At 39.3% G+C, this 20,611-nt stretch overlaps 1 protein-coding gene and 1 pseudogene across 6 annotated transcripts in view; both read left to right on the top strand.

The window, feature by feature from the left end:
- Positions 1-19,442, top strand: part of DHTKD1 (dehydrogenase E1 and transketolase domain containing 1) — a 52,226-nt gene extending 32,784 nt beyond the window's left edge. For 5 of the 6 annotated variants that reach the window (XM_039877378.1, XM_039877377.1, XM_039877375.1 and 2 more), the window contains 11 exons: positions 1,957-2,155; positions 3,716-4,028; positions 4,659-4,743; positions 5,226-5,365; positions 9,214-9,364; positions 10,427-10,533; positions 11,337-11,501; positions 13,836-13,918; positions 14,254-14,423; positions 16,140-16,225; positions 17,011-19,442. In XM_039877378.1, coding sequence (XP_039733312.1) covers positions 1,957-2,155; positions 3,716-4,028; positions 4,659-4,743; positions 5,226-5,365; positions 9,214-9,364; positions 10,427-10,533; positions 11,337-11,501; positions 13,836-13,918; positions 14,254-14,423; positions 16,140-16,225; positions 17,011-17,112 — 1,601 coding nt within the window. In that variant the 3' untranslated portion in view covers positions 17,113-19,442. Of the gene's footprint in view, positions 1-1,956; positions 2,156-3,715; positions 4,029-4,658; positions 4,744-5,225; positions 5,366-9,213; positions 9,365-10,426; positions 10,534-11,336; positions 11,502-13,835; positions 13,970-14,253; positions 14,424-16,139; positions 16,226-17,010 lie in introns of those variants that run through there. The other variant, XM_039877379.1, reaches the window with a different exon arrangement.
- LOC120614785 (uncharacterized) lies at positions 15,211-15,329 on the top strand (annotated as a pseudogene).
- Positions 19,443-20,611: the final 1,169 nt, after the last annotated feature.

Genomic DNA, 20,611 nt, shown 5'->3' on the forward strand with positions numbered 1-20,611 from the left:
AAATTTAGGGTCAGATACGGTTCATAGTCACCAATAGCGTTGTTAAGTTATTCCTTTTAAACTTTGAGTGTAATCTTTAAAGCCACAGAAAATAGGCTAGAGTGGAACTTAGAGGCATAATTTCAAATTGCTTAAGTATCCAGTGGAATGATCTGGTGGAAACCAGAGAGCAACACAGCTAGCACCACACTAGAGTCATTGTTCAGACTCAGAGCACGTCTTACTAGATAGAGTAAGATGCTCTAACTTGGAGTACCCAAATCTGAGTCAAAAAGGACATGTTCATTCTGATAAGGGGTTAATATCCAAAATATATGAAGAACTAATACAACCTAACAAAAACAATGCCATTAAAAAATGAGCAGAGGAAGTAAATAAACATTTTTCCAAAGAAGACATACAGATGGCCAATAGGCACATGAAAAAGTACTCGACATCAGTAGTCATCAGAGAATTGCATATCAAAACTACAGTGAGTAGCACCTCACACCTCTTGGAATGGCCGTCATCAAAAAGACAAACTACAACAGGTGCTAGTGAGGATGTGGGGAAAAGGGATACGTACATACATACCGTTGATGGGATTTTAAATTGGTCCAGCCACTACTACGTAAAATAGTATGGAGCTTCCTTAAAAAATTAAACACAGATCTACCAATAGGATCCAGAAACTTCACCCTGGGTACCCAAAGGAAATGAAAACAAGATTTTGATGAGATATATACACACCCATGTGTATCATAGCATTACTCATAATAACCATCTTATGAAAACAACCCAAATGCCCATCGGTGGATGAATGGATGAAAAGGATGTGGTACATGTACACCTACATGAGAAAGGAGGAAATCTTGCTATTTGCTATAACACGGCTAGACCTTGAGCACATTAAGCTAAGTGAGATAAATCAGACAGAAAAAGACAAGTGCTGTATGATATCACTTACTTGTGGAATCTAAAAAGAAAAGTTAAAGCTATAAAAAAATACATTAAAATGGTGGTTTCCAGGGGATGGGAGGTGGAAGGATAAGATCGTGTTTAAGATGCAAACTTGTAACAAGCAGTAGGTAAGCCCTCGAGCTCTAACACACAGTGCAGTGAATATAGTCAATAGTACTGTGCCGTTGCGATATATCGTGATAAATATTGCTTCAATGGCATTCATGTCACGATATGTAAATGTATCAAAGTAACATGCTGTATAACTTAAAATCACAAACTGTGGCATGTCAAATTTATATATATATAAAAGAAGGGTATGTTCAGCTGCTAAATTTGGCCAAGTAGTCTGGTTAGAAATCAGTCGTGGAAAAGAAAGTTGACTTGTTTTAACCTGTGGAAATTGGCAGTATTAGGAGAAATGCAGGGCTTTTATCACCTAGTACCTATTTCACAGAGTTATAAGCACTCTTAGATGGTAGTAACTACTCTGTTTCTGCACCCAGAGCCTGGCCTGGACGCCTTGTGAAGCATCTAAGTGAATTTTTTTGTGATTAAGTTAGGTAGAGATACCGAAAATTCATTCTTGAACTTCTCTTTGGAGAAAAACCATTTTTCTAGGATGCATCCTTTTATGACCTTTTTATCTCAGGAGGAAAGACAATAGTAATAATGACAATAACAATAAATATTAGTTATGTTCTATGCACTTTTAAGTATTTTATATGCATTAATTAGTTTAATCTTTGTAACATGGCTAAGAGGTAGGAGCTATTATTACAGTGTTATAAGTAGGGAGACTAAGAGTCATAACTTTACCAAGGTCACACAATAAATCACAGGGTGGGACTTGAACTCATTCTTGTCAACTGGACTCCAAAGTGTGGATTCTTAACAACTAGCCCAAACTACCTCTGAGGATGTAGGCTGCCTCCCCACGCAGGCAACAGGACTTGGTGCTGGGCCAGTGTTGTCTGGGTGAACTGGCCCACTTCATCTCAGTCTCCTTTGCCTCAGGGAAGCTTGTGGGCTGTGCCATCATCCACGTCAATGGAGACAGCCCAGAGGAAGTGGTCCGTGCCACACGACTGGCTTTTGAATACCAGCGCCAGTTCCGGAAGGATGTGATTATTGATTTGTTATGCTACAGGCAGTGGGGCCACAATGAGCTGGATGAGCCCTTCTTCACCAACCCAGTGATGTACAAAATCATCAGGTAGAATTATAAACCTTCATTTAATACGCTCTCTTTCCCATAGTGCTCACATTGTCATTTTTACTAGACATTTTCAAGTAGGGTGACCAACTTTCCTGGTTTGCCCGGGACATGAAATTTTCAGTGCTAAAACTGGGACAGCCCTAGGCAGACTGGGACGGTCACCCTGTGGATATCAAGAAATCTCCCCATAGTCTTCAAACTCTACATGTTTCCTCGATGAATAGACAAAGGGGTCAGCGTAACAACCTCAGTTGGCAGGTGGGAAGACGGAATAGGAGACGTAGGCAGAGCCTTGCCTGAAGTTACATAGTACAGCAGTGACAGGATCAGAAACAGGACCTCCTCGATCCACTTGTGAAAACTATAAATAGGGCCCTACTTTGTACCTTAGCAAGAGATTACATGATGGATTTTAATGAATGTCCAGAACTGTGCTGTCCACTATGGAAGCCACTAGCCATATGTGGCTATCCAGTGCTTGAAATATGGTGAATCTTGATGGAGACATGCTGTGAGCGTAATCTACACACCACATTTTAAAGACTTAGTATGAAAAAAAGATGTAGACTATCTCAATAATTATTATATTGATTAGATATTAAAGTGACAATATTTTGGATATATTGAGTTAAATAAATGGGTGATTAAAATTAATTCTACCTGTTTCTTTTTACCCTTTCAAATGTGACCACTAGGAAGTTTCAAATTCCACATTGGCTTGTATTATATTTCCGTTGGACAGCGCTGAGTCAGAAGGTTAGTGTGACAGAGAGGTATTTGACACTTTGGAATTTCCTTTTTAGATACTAGAAAGTAAAATAGATCCCTCTCGTCTACTTTATTTCCTCATAAACCTTAATTAAAACAGAGGAATAAACTCGGTGATATTTTCTAGGCCTCCCTGGTCATAGGTAGCAGACTGCTTTTGGAAAAATAAATCTGGGCTTTGTTTAGCTCTGAGCTGAGCGGCTGAATTACTTAATGGACCTCAAGGCCTCATTAAAAAGTATCCCGCCTCCCTCTCATTTTTGTTAGGATTCAATATGATAATATATCTGAACAGACTTTATAGTTTAAAGTTTGAAACAAATTTGGAGTGGCGTTATTATTACTGTTACCAAGGTGCTTAAACCCACCTGAAACAGATATTGTCCACTGGGTTTAATCCTTTTTGAGATAAAGGGTATCCAGAATTTATTGTTTCATAGAAAGACGACTACTAATTATTTCTCCCTGATTGTAGACAAAGGTTTATAAAGATAAATTTGTTTTCTCTTGCTTGTCTAGATGAGGTTTCTACTCATCACTGCCTTTTTGAAAAAAAATAATTTATTGGAGTGAAAGTCGCTTAACATAAAGTAGACCATTTTAAAGAGAACAATTCAGTGTCAGTTAATACATCCACAGTGATGTGCAACCACCTGCTCCGTGCAGCTCTGAACCATTTCCTGTGCCTTTTTACAGTGATGCCGCTCTGTAGTTTCTTTGACGATGACTGTGTCTGTCTCTTCGATTTTTACAAATCAGATTGATTTTTTCCCCCTCTTTCTTCGACAGAGCCCGAAAGAGCATTCCAGACACGTATGCAGACCACCTTATTGCCCATGGACTCATGACCCAGGAGGAAGTGTCAGAAATCAAAACCTCCTACTACGCCAAGTTAAATGACCATTTAACTAACATGGCCTATTACAGCCCCCCTGCCACTCACCTGCAGGCCCACTGGCAGGGCCTGGTCCAGCCAGAAGCTCACATTTCCACTTGGAACACAGGTGTGCCCCTAGACCTCCTGAGGTTTATTGGTGGGAAGTCTGTGGCAGTGCCGGAGGAACTCCAGATGCACGGCCACCTCCTGAAGATGTACGTACAGGTGGGCAGCACCGAAATCTCTGCTTGTTGTTCGTTCGTCCCGTGCAGCAAAGGAAGGAATGTGGCTCTGGACATTTGGTTGGCTCATTCACTTGACAGATATTTACCGTGTATCTTTAAGTTCTGGGAACCTATTCTAGTGCTGTTTTGGTACTGATAGTCAATTAATGCAGAATTTGTCTACTTCTCGCTTTCTCCCTCCTTCCCTCCCTCCCTCCATAAATCGACATTCGTACCCCTGAAGTCAACCATTTAGACCCTTAAACCTGTTGAGATTTTACATATTGTCTCACATTAAATATAGATGTGGCAAACTGTCCTGGTTTGCCTGGGACTCCAGTTTCCTAGAACGCAGTACTTTCACTGCTAAAAACAAAAGAACAAGGAGTTAAAGGTTTTCACCTTTCTTAAACTTGCATAAAGAAACTTTGCTGTCTGAATTATTTTTAAAACACTAACTTCATTTTTGAATTTTTAGTATAGATTTAGAGACTTTTAAAACAAACTACGTATTCACCATCACCTGAAGAAATAGTACAAATACAGTTCCGTCTCCTCTCATTCATCCACAGGGAAAGAAAAGGATATGGACTCTTAAAAATTTCTTTTTTCCTCTCCTTCACTTTTACAGTCCAGACTGGAGAAGGTGATGGTTGGAACCCAGTTAGACTGGGCCACGGCAGAAGCTCTCGCCTTGGGCTCATTACTCGTTCAAGGTAAGACACTTCTGTTTAGCTGCACAGCTGGTAGGGAATGCTTTATGTAAAGTTTGTTACATGTGATCTCTGCAGAGTTTTGAGTTACACCTGCCTCCTATTGTTTTCATTGACCAGAGAGATTCTAAAATGTGTTATCTTTTCTTACCTGACAATGTTATTTAATCTTAGAATAAATCATATTGACAACTTTCATCAGAGAATAGAGCAGTTATACTTGGAATATAAAAGCCCTGGGCTGGATATATTAGAAAGATATTTTTCTCTAAAAATTGTAGGGAAAATGATGACTCTCCATTTTAATACAGTCTTTCCTTGACTGCAGACTTTTGAATCTAGGAAAGGTGTATTTTAGTAGGGATAATCTATTATCCTAAGGAAAATTCTCGGGATGAGCTGATGTATAAGAATTCAGGGTCACCATGTCTTATCATTACTAGGTTATTTATGGGAGTCTGGATTTTTTTTCCTTCTTCTTTAAGGTTTTAATGTCCGTCTGAGTGGTCAAGATGTTGGCCGTGGAACTTTTAGCCAAAGGCATGCAATGTTTGTTTGCCAGGAGACTGATGATACCTACATCCCTCTAAACCACATGGATCCTGATCAGAAGGGATTTCTGGAGGTAGGATGTTTCCTTATCTACTATAAAATCCAGATGCTGATGATCCTGGTGATAGGATTCTTAAAACAACTAGAAACAGACGTCAGCAACTTTGGGTTCAGTGCTTTTTGGAGTAAAGTGATGTTGAGTGGACAGTGTAGCTTACACATTTGGAATGGAAGTAACATACATGCAAGTAGACTAGAGTTATTTTACTCTGGCTACTTATGTAAATCATGTAATCACATAATCATGTAAATGTCAAATGGGTGTTCATTTGTCAATCAGAAATTGACATAATTTGCATGTTGCTGATTCATTAAAGTTCGCAAAAGATGTGAATAAATAACATCATTTCTTTCCTATTTAAAAAAAAAGCCATTTCCTCAGATCACCTTATTATTCCCTAAGGTTTAATAGGCTTGATGAATATATCTATTACCATTTCCATGTGCCAGTTGCTGGGATGTACTCATTAGAGTCAAGGGCAGGGCCTGGGCCTTTTTATTTTTGTCTCTCTAACAATCAGCATATGCCTGGAACATAATGTTTATTAAAATAAATTATTCTTTAAGGTACAATAAGTGGCATGTCATCTTTTTCCTACTCTAGTATTTGTTTGAGAGTATAATCTTGAGTTTACTGATACTCAATTTTTATTTAAAAATTTGCTTATCAAAAGTAAAATTTCAGGAAGATTACTTAAAGGACATACAGCTAATCTTTTCTTTAAGTTAGTTTAAAGTCCACCCCTGGATCAAGTCAGATTGATGATCTAAAATGTTTAGTATTCCCCCACCTCACCAATGTCTTTTATTGAATTGTAATTTGATATATAATATCAATTAGCTTTATTGCTATCTGAAAAGCCTCAATTAAACATGTTGCCTCTCTTATAAGGAGGCTGTGAAAGATTTCATTTTTCTACTACCATGTCCTTCATAGGAAGACCCGGTGGTAACTTCTGCTTGATCTTGGTTTGTCTTTATTGTCTGTATGTTATGAATTCTGCAACTCACCAGTGTTCCCTTACCAATAATTGTGTCTATAAGATCAGACACAATAATAAAACAATGCATATATGCACCTTTCCAAAAAAAATATATAATGGCTTCTAGGAAGGGGTAGAGGCCACAGTAACCTTGGTAAAAGAGAGTAGGTCACCAGGTTATGTCTTTTCCCCAACTGTGTTCTGTTTCTCAATCTTAATTTTTCCTTTTTCCTTTTACTTACATTTACACTGTCAAGTTATATATCATATAAACTTACAAGCCATCTTAAATACTTTTTGGAGTAAATAAAAACATTAATAGAGTCAAAAAAATAAAATATACAAGTCTATAAGGTACAATAGATGCATAGGAAAAGGAGCAACTCATCTACCTGGGGAAGTCAGGAAAAGCTTGAGGGAAGCCCAGATTTCAGCAGATATTTGAAAGATGGTAGGAGTTGCCTATTCTAATACAAATAGGGAGATTATTCAAGATAGACACAATAGCACATAAAAAATAGCTGTGACGGTAAGAGGACCTGATATGCCTAGGGAACTACAAATACTTTCATATGACTTGAGATTAAACTGCAAAGTGGATACAGGAGTGAAAAAGAGGAGACAGGCCAGATAGGATTCCCCACGTTGTGAACCCGTGGTGGAACTTTGAACAGGCGATCCGATTTTATATTAGTAAGATCACTCCTGACAATACTTTGGAAGCCTACGTTGAAAAAGGATGAGAACTTAGGACAATTGCTAAGGTGGTTTCTTAGTCATCTAGGTAGAAAATCGTGGGGCCCTAAATTAGGGCAGTAGCAGTGCACATGGAAGATGGGCCAGATTCGAGAACTATTCAGAAAAACCACAGCTACAGTACTTACTGGTAGATATATGAAGTGAAGAATAGAGACCTGTCTGACTGTCTTCTAGCTTCCTGATGCAGACAACTGGTATATGAAGACAGCATTCACCTGAACAGAGTAAAGGAGAGGAAACAAGTTTGGTAAGGAAGGATGATGGATTTAGTTTTGCACATCTGACTTAGAGACAGCCGAATGACACACAAGTTTCTATCAGGCAATTAGTTGTGTATATCTGGAGTTAAGGAAGGAATCTGGTTTTGAGACACAGATCTGGAAGTAACCAGAGTGTAGGAGTATGTGAAACCACTGAGGTGGGAGAATCTCCCAGAGAGAGAGCAGTATGAGAAGAGGGCCAAGCGCTGGGGTCCTGGGAAAAACATGTAAGATGCTGGCAGACGAAAAACGTTTCCCAAAAGTGCATCCAGGAAGGGAGGAGGAGAAGTGGAGTCACTATATGGTTGAACTCAAGGAAGGGCAGAGTCAGATAAGAACAAGAATCACGTGGTGTTCATTAGGTTGGGCAACTAGAAGGCCAAGGTTGACTGCATATAGAGCTTTTTTTTTCTGTGTCAGATTGGCTATCCCTTTATTTTTATATAGAGCTATTTTATTGGAGTCGTGAAAGCAGAAGCTAGATTATACTAGTTTAAGGATAAACAAGAGTTAAAGAAATGGAGAGAAATGAATTAGATAATTCTTTCTAGAAGCTCAACCGTGAAAGGAAGCAATAGGGAACATTGGTCAGGGGAATATTTCTTGTTTAGGTTTTAAGCTTTTGATTGTCTGTCTGCTGGGAGGAGAAAGCCAGTGAGAGGAGGTTCAGAAAAGAGGAGGTGGGTGATGAAGCCAGGAGAAGAAGCTAGAAGAGGGATGGATTTAGAATGTGAGTGGGTATGTCAGCCTTGGGTAGGAAAAGAGAGGAGGAAGGAGATGAGGACAGGTAGAGGTGCAAGGAAAGTGGCCAGTCCAGACCCCATTTACAACACACTCATGAGTCTGAGAAACATAGCGGCTCTTTTTAAAACTAATGTTATATAGAGTATAACTGAAATCAAAATAGTAACCGGAAGAGACAAATTATACATAATCCCACCATGCTAATAGATCATCTATTTTCATTTTTCTATTGTCATTGAGTGCTTATCTATGTGAATCACAATTTTTGTAGTTGTAATTATCATAGAGATGTAATTTTTCTACAGTTTCTTTTACAAATACAAGATTTATTAAGATATAGAATTCAGCCTTTCAGTGTGTACAATTAAGTGGTATTTGGTGTAGTCACAGAATTGTGTAACCATTACCACTATTTAATTTCAGAACATTTTTATCGCCCCCAAAAGAAACCCCATACTCATTAGCAGCCACTCCCTATTCTTTCCTCTCCGCTCAGCCTCTAGCAACCACTACTTTATTTTCTGTTTCTATTGATTTGCCCATTTTGGACCGTTTATAAAAATAAAGTCATGTAACACGTACCCTTTTGTGACTGGCTTCTCTCACTTAGTATCATGTTTTCAAGGTCCATCCACGTCGTAGCATACCTCTGTATTTCATTCCTTTTTATTGCCAAATAAAATTATATAGATACGTAACTTTTAAAAAACATTTTTTTAGAAAATTTTTGAAACAAGCACAAAATTACAAAAAAGTTGGACATATAATATAAAAGGAACCTTTTCTCATTCTGAAACACTCGAAACCGAAACATCAGGTTGGAAACGTCGGGTTGCCAACCTGAGGCCCTAGACGTGTGTTTCCCATAAACAAGGACATTCTCCTTCGTCTCCACAGCACCACCATCCGAGTCAGGAAAGTAACACTGCGACACGGCTGCCACGTGGTCCTCAAACCTAGTCAAGATTCATGTTGCATTCGATTACCATGTCTCTTTAGCCTCCTCAGATGTAATTTTACATTCTGCCTTTTGTACATTAACGAATCATGATGGTTCTTTTGATCGACATGGCTCCCCTCACTTGACAGTGTCTCTGCTCTCTTCCTGGCTCTAGGTCAGCAACAGCCCGCTGTCAGAAGAGGCCGTCCTGGGATTTGAGTATGGGATGAGCATTGAGAGCCCCAAGTTACTTCCCCTCTGGGAGGCTCAGTTTGGTGATTTCTTCAATGGCGCCCAGATCATCTTCGACACCTTCATCTCTGGAGGTTGGTGTTGGCATTTGGGTGTGCAGTGGGTGCATGGCACCAGCCTGATGGGGACAATTGAACGAAAAGGAACCATAGCTACTTACGAGACTCCTTGTACCACAGACCTGCAGAAGACTTGGGGGTTGCCATGTTACCCACTGGGACATGGCAGCTGTTAGATAGTTAAATAAGCTGCCGGAGGCCCGGGCGCCACTCAGTGAAAGCAGGGATCACCTTCCCATTTGCGGGGGAATGTGCTGGGTCATGGGGAGCAGGGTATGTATTTGCCAGCTCCTAGGTGGTTTGACTTTCAGGTCTGCTCTTGGGGTTTGCTGAGTAGCTATGGCATGAGTCACAAGTAGGCATTGGTGACATAGTGAGGATGTGTGATCGGAGTGAACAGCAGGCTTGAAAATCTGTTTCCCTCAATCCAAGGACACTCAAGTATCTGAACATTAGAACTTGTGCATCTTTATTACTCTTAATCATCATTTATAAGGTAGTCCCTGCTTACTGTAAAAATTCAAAGTATATAAAGTACAAGTCTGAGTGTCCCCCAGGCTCTCACCCCATTTTGGGGGTAACCACTCTTGGATTTTGAGTGTGCACTGCAGATCCTCCTCAGGGTTGTGTTTCTCTGTTAACTTCATGAGAAAGAAAAGTGCCTTGAGGAGATTGGACTTGGACGTGTCCAGAGACTGTTCCAAAGTGCCTGCGTCCTCAGCTTAAGGACAGTGGCCTGCGTCGTCAGCAGTGCTATGAGGAAAGGTAGGAGCTGCCCAGCCTTAGTAAGAGCTGTGCCTGAGGTGGAGTCAGAGTGGCCACGCTGTCCTGGAAGCCAGATGTTCACCATCCAGTTTGTCTCACTTGCTAAAGCCCAGGGCATGTGTCATTCTAGGGTCTGCTGGTATAATGGATAGTTTTCTCCCAAGTATGGTGTCACAATGCTTGAGAGTACATGTGATGAAAACTGTTTTAGGGAGTCAGGCAGCAAACTAACATTTGTTCCGCTCCCCAAGTCACGTCAGACCGTTTTGTTCCTGCTTCATAGAGATCTCACCCCTCCCCCTGCTTTTCCAGGAGAGGCCAAGTGGCTCCTCCAGAGCGGCATTGTCATTCTCCTCCCCCACGGCTATGACGGGGCCGGACCCGACCACTCATCTTGTCGCATAGAGCGTTTCTTACAGGTATGTCCAATGCCTCCTGGACTTGCAGAAATGTTTTCCGAGGCACTTTGAACTAGAACTGCCTCCTGCGGATCCTTGACGTGCACCTTAAACCGTCAGACGTTGCCGTCTTTGAGTGAAACTGAGTTGATGCCCTGGAAATGGCGAGCCTGGCAGCCCAGCCATGTCCACTGAGCTCTGCTCTGAAGTTTTCTTTTTCCCCCGGGGTTACGTACTCACTCACTCTCTCCAAATTGGAGGGGCCTAGTAGGAATTGTCAGCACTTTGTCAGCTCACTCTTTTCTCTCCACTGCTTCTGGAGTGGGGTTAGGAGCCATGCTTCGGCTTCCTGTCCCACCAGGATCTTCTGAGACTTAATTCTTTGCCTTTAACTTTTCAACCTTGTTAGCTGCTTTCGTTTTTGTTTTTGCCTTTTAAACAAGCAGACGAACGAACCAAACTCTAATTGTGTTTATTGCATTAGTAGAATGAAATTCTGACAGTACTTCCTTCCACCACCTTAACCCCACAGTAATCAGAATCTGTATTTTTTTAAAAAGATCCCCTCCAGATGCTTCTTGGAATCAGCTGTGTTTGGGAATAACCGTGTTAAAATGCACAGACTCAGGCAGATGTGGGGGCCATCAGGCCTCTCCTCTGGCTAATTCTTCATAGGCCGTAAATTTACCTTCTGGCATTTTCTGTAATGGAGGGAAATCTCTTTCTCCTTCTCACTGAGAGCCCTGTTTTCCCTTTGGAGAGCCTTTGTCGTTACAATCGAATGAGATGATCCGAATGTCTCCTTTCTTTCACTTCTCTCCCAGATGTGTGACAGCGCAGAGGAGGGAGTGGATGGGGACACAGTGAACATGGTCGTGGTACACCCCACGACTCCTGCACAGTATTTCCACCTGCTCAGGAGGCAGATGGTCCGGAACTTCAGAAAACCCCTCATCGTTGCTTCTCCGAAGATGTTGCTCAGGTTCCCTGTAAGTGAGAGGAGCTGGTTGGAAGCCTTTCGCCTCTTCTTTTTTTTTCTGCATTTTCCTCTGTTTTCTGTATCTAATTATAGTTCTAAATTTTAATTGGCTTTGCTTCTTTCCTCCCACTGCCCCTGTCTCTGCTCTCTCTCCCTCCCTCCTTCTCACCTTTCAAGAGTAACTATAAAGACAGGTAGTGCTCGGTTTCATTGTAATGAGAACATGATAGATATTATCACACTGGTATCCTGGTCTGAGCAGAAATAATTTTTTAGAAGAAATTTAAATGTTCAATGGTATAAGCACTCTATGTTGATGTTAGCAAGTTGAGAATTTAGAATATTTTGATGAAAATGAGTGATGTTATTCATTGACTTTTATTTAGACTTTTTCCATCGAATGATTTATCATAGGTAGATTCCTGTTTCAGTATGCACATTCTAACAATATGGCTTATTGCAACACTTTTAAAAGTACACATTTTTAAAAAGTGTACATTTTCTCTTGGTTTACCTGAACTAAGTATTAAGTGCAGAACATATTTTTTAAATCACACAAATATGCTAGTTTTCAAATGGCAAAGTTCAAGGTAATAAATACTAGTATAAGCATGTATTTATCCCATCTGCTATAATTTTTTTTTTTCGGTTTTATATGAGAGTCTTAAATAGGATTAACATTCAAAAAAGCTTTTGCATTTATTTGAATGCTACTACTGAGGTGAAATGTCATTTAGGATTTGGCTGTTCAAGACCATCTCGTTCTCACAGAGGTTCGAGAGTGTGGATTTGGAATGGAGGGGAGTTGAGGAAAGTTGCGAGTGATGTGCTTTCACTGGTTGTATCTTCATGCAGTTTGGACGGGAGTTAGGAGACACTCTCATGGTCGGCTCCTTAAATTTTGCACTGCAGGCACCTCACCTGCCTCACCCTAGTGCTGACTCTGGGAGTCAATATCAAACAATGATATTAGACATAGTGTATGTATATTAACTATTAAGCGAACTCTTAGAAAATTTTATTGAGAATCTCTTGCTGTTTGAAATAGAATACGAGTTTATATTATGGACCTACTATTCCACCCCTTGTCCCAAGTCTAATATATACCTTATCAAATAAAAGAGGCTTTATTTGGGAGCCTTGAAAAATATCAACAGTCATCTTACAGATTTTCAAGTAAAAAACTACTCTTATTAAGTAGTCAGATATTTTCACTAAACATTTAAGTCTTTTTATTAATTGAAAATGAGTATAACCATTATTGAATTCTGGTCTCTTCCTAAAAATTCGATTATTGGTACATGTGATCTATCAGAATATAAGTCAACTCTTTCTTTCTTTTCTTTCCTTTCTCCCTCTCCCTCCTCCCTCCTCCTTCCCTCCTCCCCTCTCTCCTTTCCTTTCCTTATCTTTCCTTTCTTTCAGTGGCCTTTTCCAAGATGACTTGCCAAGTGGCAAACATGACTCGGAGCTCTAGGCAGTTTGTCGAGTGGTATCTAAATCCCACCCCAATTTCTCACCCAACTCTGAACTTCCCTAGGAAGTGGGAGCATCTAAATCCCACCCCAATTTCTCACCCAACTCTGAACTTCCCTAGGAAGTGGGAGCTCACAAAGGCAAAGGAGTCTAGTTCAGAATGGAGAAAGATCACACGTTATTTAATAATAAGCATCACAGAATAGTTAATTAATTAGGCCATATTGTAATATACCCATAATGGCCTACTCAAAATGCCATATACCCATTTGGGACTAGACTGTAGGGAAACTAACTAGATGACAGCAAAAGGGATCAAATCCCCCAGCTTAGCTTTATCAGTTTTGGACTCTGAGTTCTTGGCAACAAGTACTTATTTGAATTGAGCTTATTAATAAATTTCCTTTTTTTTTTTATAGAAAGTCACGTATTGTTCCTGCTTGTTCTGACTGAATAGGTTTCACTTGTAAATTATAATCAAAAACTTAAAGACAGAAGTAATTGCCCTAGCTTAGCTTTTTTGGTTCATGGTATGAATTCTATAAAATGTTATTTTTAATTCCAAAAAAATAAAGCATGCTTTTTATTAATAATAAAGGTATATAATCAGACTGAAATTTTGATTCTTAAGATTTTTATTGTGGCACCAGACAAAAGGCAATCTATGTAACTTCAGGAAAATAATTTTATTCTGAAGTATTCAGAACTATTTTTTTGGAAAGCTATTATATTTATTCATATATATGTTTACTTATAGTCCTAGGTGAGAATTTAATAATATTTCTTGGTAAAGATCCCTTATAAGTAAAAACATCTTCAGCTCCTTTCTGCAGGGTGATAGATTTGTGGCTTTTTCCTCCCTCCTTAGGCAGCTGTGTCAAGTCTTCAGGAAATGGCACCAGGAACAACATTCAAACCCGTCATCGGTGATTCATCTGTGGATCCAAAAAAGTAATTTGATGTGTATCTCTGTTTTAACACTCAGCAGCAGAATTTTAATTGGTGGGTAAACAAGCTCATCTTAAGGAATGCAAAGTGACCCATGTCTCCTCTGCCCTAAGTCCATTAAGTCAGTGGGGTAGGAGTTAGAGGATGCATGGGAGAGTGAATTTTAGAGACGTGTTGCTTAAGAAGGCTTGCCAGGGCATCGCATGTGACCAAACCCAATGACAGAGCCTCACTTCATTAGTGCAGCACTTAGATCTGTGTGGTCTTCCCTTTCATCTGACACAGTCCTCACTATAAGGTGTTTCTCCCCCACCCACTGTCCCTTTTCTACCCAACAGCGTTAAGAGCCTCGTGTTCTGCTGTGGCAAACACTTCTACGCCCTGCTGAAGCAGAGAGAATCTTTGGAAGCTAGGAAGTATGAGTTTGCCATCATCCGCATAGAGGAGCTCTGCCCTTTCCCACTGGACTCATTACAACAGGAGATGAGCAAGTACCAGCACGTTAAAGGTGAAGGGTTGTTAGGGTTCTTCGCTTTCCAGGTATCTGAAACCTATTTAATTCTCTCAAAGGAAAAGAGGTTACAGGGGCAGTGAGAGTTATTAGGAAATTGGATCTCATAGAATCTGGAGATATGAAAATAACACTGCTAGGGCCAGTGTCTCTCTTTTTTGGTGTTTCCGTCAGTCTCCCCTCCTGTCATCTAAGACGTCTAATTTCTTGAGAGTTTGGAGGAAATCAATGCTATACTGTCATTTAAGATAAATCAACTATAACTGTAAAAGACAAGCCTTTTCAGCAAATGGGGCTAGAATAATTGGATGTCTTTATTTCTTTATTTACCTTGTATAGAAATTAACTCAAAATTGATCATAGACCTAAATGTAAAATGTAAAACTATAAAACTTCTAGAAGAAAATGGAATTGTGACCTTGGATTAGGCAAAAAGCTCTTAGATATAATACTAAAAGCACTTTCCATAAAAGAAAAATTAGACTTTACCAAAAAGGAAAACTTTGCACTGCAAAGAAAATAAAAAGATAAGCCAAATAGGGAGAAAATATTTGCAAATAGACATATGACAAAGGAGTATCCAGAATATTTAAAGAGCTTTTAAAATTCAACAGTAGGAAAACATATAATCTAATTTTTTAAAGAACTGAACAGGCACTTTACCCAAGAACCAGGTGGCAAATAACCATATGAAAAGATCAGCAACATAATTAGTGATAAGAGAAATACAAATGAAGCCAAATTGAGATACGGCTACCTAGCTGAGTGGCTAAAATGAAAATGAGTCTGTGGCCATGCCACTCTGAACAAGCCCGATCCTGTCTGATCTTGGAAGCTAAGTAGGGTCGGGCCTGGTTAGTACTTGGATGGAAGACCACCTAGGAAGACCAGGTGCTGTAGGCATAAAAAATAAGGGATTGTAAACTGACAAGGTCCTTGCAATCTGTGAGGTCAACCAAGGGTTGCCTTGCTTAAAATAAACAAACAAATAAAATGAAAACGAAACAACAAATTGACAATATCAAATGCTGGTGAGGATGTGGAGCAGCTGTAACCCTCATTCACTGCTGGTGGGAACGCAAGCTGGCACCGCCACGCTGGAACACAGTTTGTCAGCGCCTTTCCCAGTTACACGTAGTTACCACACCACCCAACAGTCCCACTCCTAGGTGTTTACCCACAAGAATGGAAAACATGTTCACAGGAAAATCTGCATGTGAAGTTTATAGAAGCCTTATTTATAATTGCCCCAAGCTGGAAACAACCAAAATGTCCTTCCACTGGTGGGGGAATAAACAACCTGTGGTCCACCCACACAGTATCATACCGCTCAGCGGTAAAAGAGAGTGAACTATTGCTACAGGCAAAATCACAAATGGATTTTGCTAATTCAAGGAAGACAGACCCAAAAGGCTACATGCTGTATGCTTCCATTTAACTGACATTCTGAAAAAGGCAAAGCCATAGGGGTAGAGAAAATGTCAGTGGTAGCCAGAGGTTGGGATGGGAGCAGGAGCTGAGTGCAAAGGGAAAAGATGAGGGAAATTTTTGTGTGGATAGAATGGTTCTGTATCGTGATTGTGGAGGTAGATACATGACTGCATTTGTTAAATAAATAAGACAACACTGTGCCATCTTGGAAAGGGGTGTGTGTGTGTGTGTGTGTGTGTGTGTGTGTGTATTTGCAGTACTGACATAAACTTTCTTTTGTAGATTTTATTTGGAGTCAGGAAGAACCTCAGAACATGGGTCCATGGTGTTTTGTTTCTCCAAGGTTTGAAAAGCAACTGGCCTGCAAGGTAATAGCTCTGTCTCTCATGTAGTGTTTTGTGTGTGTGTGTGCCTTGTTTCTCCTGGGGTGCCAACAAATGGGGTGATCTCCTATTATCAGTCCAGTTCTTTTAAGGATAAGCTAAAATATAAAATCTAGTTTGAAGCTATTCTTTCAGAATAAAATGCTGAGTGTTTATCGAACTATCTATGTGTTTGTACTAGTGTCATGTAAAAAAAAAAAAAAGTGATTATACTTTCCTAAAGGTCAACATCCAAGCTATGGGAGAACAGGGTGCTGAGCAGGCTCATTTTACAATGTGGGAGTAGAGACACCCAGTGATACTTGTTCCAGGCCCATCCACACAGCTGGTATCATCAAAGGCCAAATTCTTCTTGATCGTGCTGTAGGAAGTAAAAAACAACGAGAAGAGTAGTTGTGCTTCTGTTTTATCTTTCTGTTCTGCTTTGATTAGAACTAGTTCCCTCATTCGATACTAGTTTGCTGGGCCCAATCATTTCCATATGGTAAATAGTTCTAATTTAGAGAACTCTACAGCTAAAACCAACTAATAGTTACTAAAGATGAAGACAAATTCAAGAATTTATCTTACCTTATTATGACTGGAATTTAGCTAGTTTTTAGTTGTGACATATATTTCCCTCCAATCTATTCTATGGAATTCATTATTTTGGCAAAAAGGTGACTTATGATAATCAAGCTGAGAGAAATACATGTACCTCCTCTGGTGAACTAAGCAGAGCTTCGATTGGGTGACAACGTCATTTCATTTCTTCATTGCTCCAATGACAGCTCCGCCTTGTGAGCCGACCCCCTTTGCCAGCACCCGCTGTAGGAATTGGCACCATTCACCAGCAGCAGCATGAAGATGTCCTCACCAAGACCTTTGCTTGATGATGTTTTTTGAAGACATACAACTTCTCATTAAGAAAACTGCCGTAAAAAATAAAAGGCCTCTACTCTCTTCTTCCATTAAGTAACACGAGAAGCTAAGATGTTGGGACCGTTGAGGTCAGTTTAATCTGGAATGCGTGGAATAGCCTTGGGAATCAATACATGAATCCAACAATTAATTTTTATCCTTAGAAGTACAGTTGTGTTATATTTTGGTTAGAGCTGAGTGAGTTATAGAGCTAGGTTGTTATCCAAATTTTTTCAGACTCCACTCTCATCAATTGTACATGCACAGGAAAGTTCTTTAGGCTGACTTCATAGCTACATGTAGATTACATCATCATTACCTCTCCGTTTGTTTGATGGATGTTACTTTCATTAATTTCCTCTTCATTATTCAAAGTCCAGTATTTTAATTTACATCATCTTTGGTGCTGTATTCCTGCTGCAGTGAAAAATATTTCCCCAAACTATATTATTGGCGAAACTATATTATTTTTGATTTGTTTTAAGATTGTTTTACCCATTACCCTTAAATATGTTAAATAAAAATCTCTAGGTGTGATCTTTTAGCATAGTATTAAGGAGTTTAAGCTATAATGAAATTGGTTTGTAGTCTGTTTCACCATAGTATCTTTCTTTCCTAAACTGTTCTTGCAGTGATATCTTTATATTTTGACTTTGGGTGTCTGATATGTGGATTTCAGCCCCGGAAATCAGTTAATCAGTCTTGCCTCTTCCCCGCTGCAGTATCATGTTTATTTGTGGCGTTTAAGGAGCACTTTAACTCTGACAGTGGAAACCTCCCAATGCCAGGTACTTGGGGATTCACCAACCCACTCTCTTATTCTGAAATTAAACTTAGCGCTGGAAGCATAACTGAACAGCAGCAAACTGTGCAGTTTTATGTGGCTTTGTGCTGCAGAAGCTCTACTGTTGACCATTCTTGTGCCATGACGCTGTTTTTCTCAGAAATGATAGGAGAAGTACTGGGACACTGTACACTTTTACTGGCAACTGGTAGTGTCTGTCAGAATCAATGTATAAGTTGTTCTGGTCACAGCAATAGACTCATGATTCACATCTTAAAGGCATGCATTAGTGTATTGATTTAACATTTCTGTGATATTCACATCCCTTTTATTCCTATAACCATAATGCTTCCTTTCTGCGTCATGCCTTAGAAATCATGTGACTTGGTGCCACTCATGTAAATCAGTAAAATTACAAATGTCTATTTAATGAGAATGGTTATCAACGTATACTGAACTAGAAAAAAAATAAAAGCACAGTATCATTTTTTTTTAGACCTCTTGGTTTCTTGAGTTAAAAAATTTCAAAAGTCTAAGCTCAAAATAAGAGATGGAAAACTAGATTTTTAAAAAGATTTAATTTAGAGCTCTTCAAATTTGTAACTTTACACCTCACAAGTCTGTTTATGCTTTCTTATTACATCTTCTCCAACTCGAGGCATGAAATGTGTCCCCTGTAACTTAACCTTCTTACTTTCAATCACTACAGCAACAAGGGTCAGCATTTTGAATTCCTTCACAGGAAGAGACATTTGAAGAATTCCAAATCAAATATCCCCATGATAAAATATGGGATAAAAATATGATAAGGTAAAATAAAAATATTTTACTTTATTCCTCTTAAAAATTGGATAACATGTCCCATTTATATCTGTTAAATTTCATCATCAATGAAATATAGAGCTCGAATTATGTTTTCAGTGAATAGAAATATTAACAACGAAGAAGAAATTTTAATTTTATTTAAATGACATATTATTCTTAGTAAAATATTCTTATAAGAACCATTTGGTTCAGTTTTGCGTTGCCCATACATACACTGTAAGAAAGCATACTGTATTCTAAAGCATAGCCTGTTTTAAGCTGACTGTATTACCTTCGAAGTTTTATTATTTTAAAAAATTCCTTGATTGACTTTAGAAACAGCATCCTTTACAAAATTGAGGATCTATGATTTAAAGAAATCATAGGGTCACACAGGAGGTCACAGATTAAGGATGAAGACTTCTGGGTCTTGAGGCTTAACTTACATTTCTCTTGGATGTACTTGGCTATTTGGTTTTTATCTTCAGCTTATCTTAGGGTTCAGGCTATTTTTTGAAAAATTTGGAGAAATATTTAAGTCCTCAATATTTATAACACTATTACACAAACAACTCCTAAATTACTCTATGAAAGTAGTAATTCATTGTCAGTTTTTAAATCTGATAAAGCACAGTCTAAAGCAGACTTATTCCCCACTACCAACTGCAAAATCAGTTAATTTTTAAAAACTTTTAATAAAGGCATATTACTTTAGTGTCGTTTCCCTGTGTCTTCCCTAATATAGAGAATCAGCTACTCTTCTGTCAATCACATTTCCAATTTAGTGCATCTTTATTGAAAGAATGTTAAATTCATGAAATTAGCTCACAACCTAGTGTCAAAACTATAGGTCAACTATTTGCAGGTTACTGTAGATGATGCAAAACTTAAGACTCTGTGCCATCTAGAAGTTTATGCTATAGTAGGGGAGATGAGATAAGTTTGAAAATGACTAATACAAAGTAAAATGAGGTAAGAATTAAGTCATGGGATGTCAGATTGTGACTACAGCATATTGCATTTCCCCAAAGTGACCAGTTCATTATTTTGTGTCCCACATGCTCTTCCAGAAACTTGCCACACCCCCACCTAGAGGTGGATTCTATTTCACTTCCCTCTTGAAATTGAGCAGGACTTTGTGGCTGCCTCTAGGAATGTAATGCACTGAAAGTGATGCTGCGTCACTTCCAAGGATGTGACTTGGCACCCAGCTGCCATGTTGTGATGGAGCTCAGGCCACATAGAGGACCCCATGGAGATGTTGGAGCTGATAGCTTCACCCGAAGTCTTAGCTGACAGCCAGCATCAAATACCAGACTTAGTGAGAGAGACTTCTGATAAGCCAAGTTCCAGCCTTGGAGCTGTCTCAGATGACCTCAAGTAGAGCAGAGACCCATGCAAGCCATATATATATGTATGCATATATATGTATATGAGTATATATACATACGTATGTGAGTGTGTTCAAAGATAAAGCCGGATACTAATTAAGGTGTTCAGTAATATACTATTGCAGTAGGGAAAACAAGACAGCATGAACTAAACTCAATTTTGATTTGTACAGAAGTGACTGAGCAGTTTAAAGGGAAGATGAAGGAACAGGGTGAGTTGATAGTTCATGGAGTAGGGGAAGTTAAACAGGACGAAACAGGAAGGAAGGTTTTGTCCACATGAAACCCATCTGAGTTTGGTAAGTGGAGCTTTTGAAAGTTAGTCTCCTACCCTACAATGGAGACTGGGAGACAGACACCCTGTCTTCAGGTGTTAGCTGAAACAAATGGTAAATTCTTTGGCAGCCTTGAGCTTTCTCCTGCAGATACCTCCTCGGGATGGAGCTGTTAGAAACTGTTAGTGTTTGCTCAAGTCTTTACAGACCAAGCGAA

The sequence above is a fragment of the Pteropus medius genome, unplaced genomic scaffold (genome assembly GCF_902729225.1).
Source record: "Pteropus medius unplaced genomic scaffold, Ma_sr-lr_union100, whole genome shotgun sequence".
Taxonomy (NCBI): Eukaryota; Metazoa; Chordata; class Mammalia; order Chiroptera; family Pteropodidae; genus Pteropus; species Pteropus medius.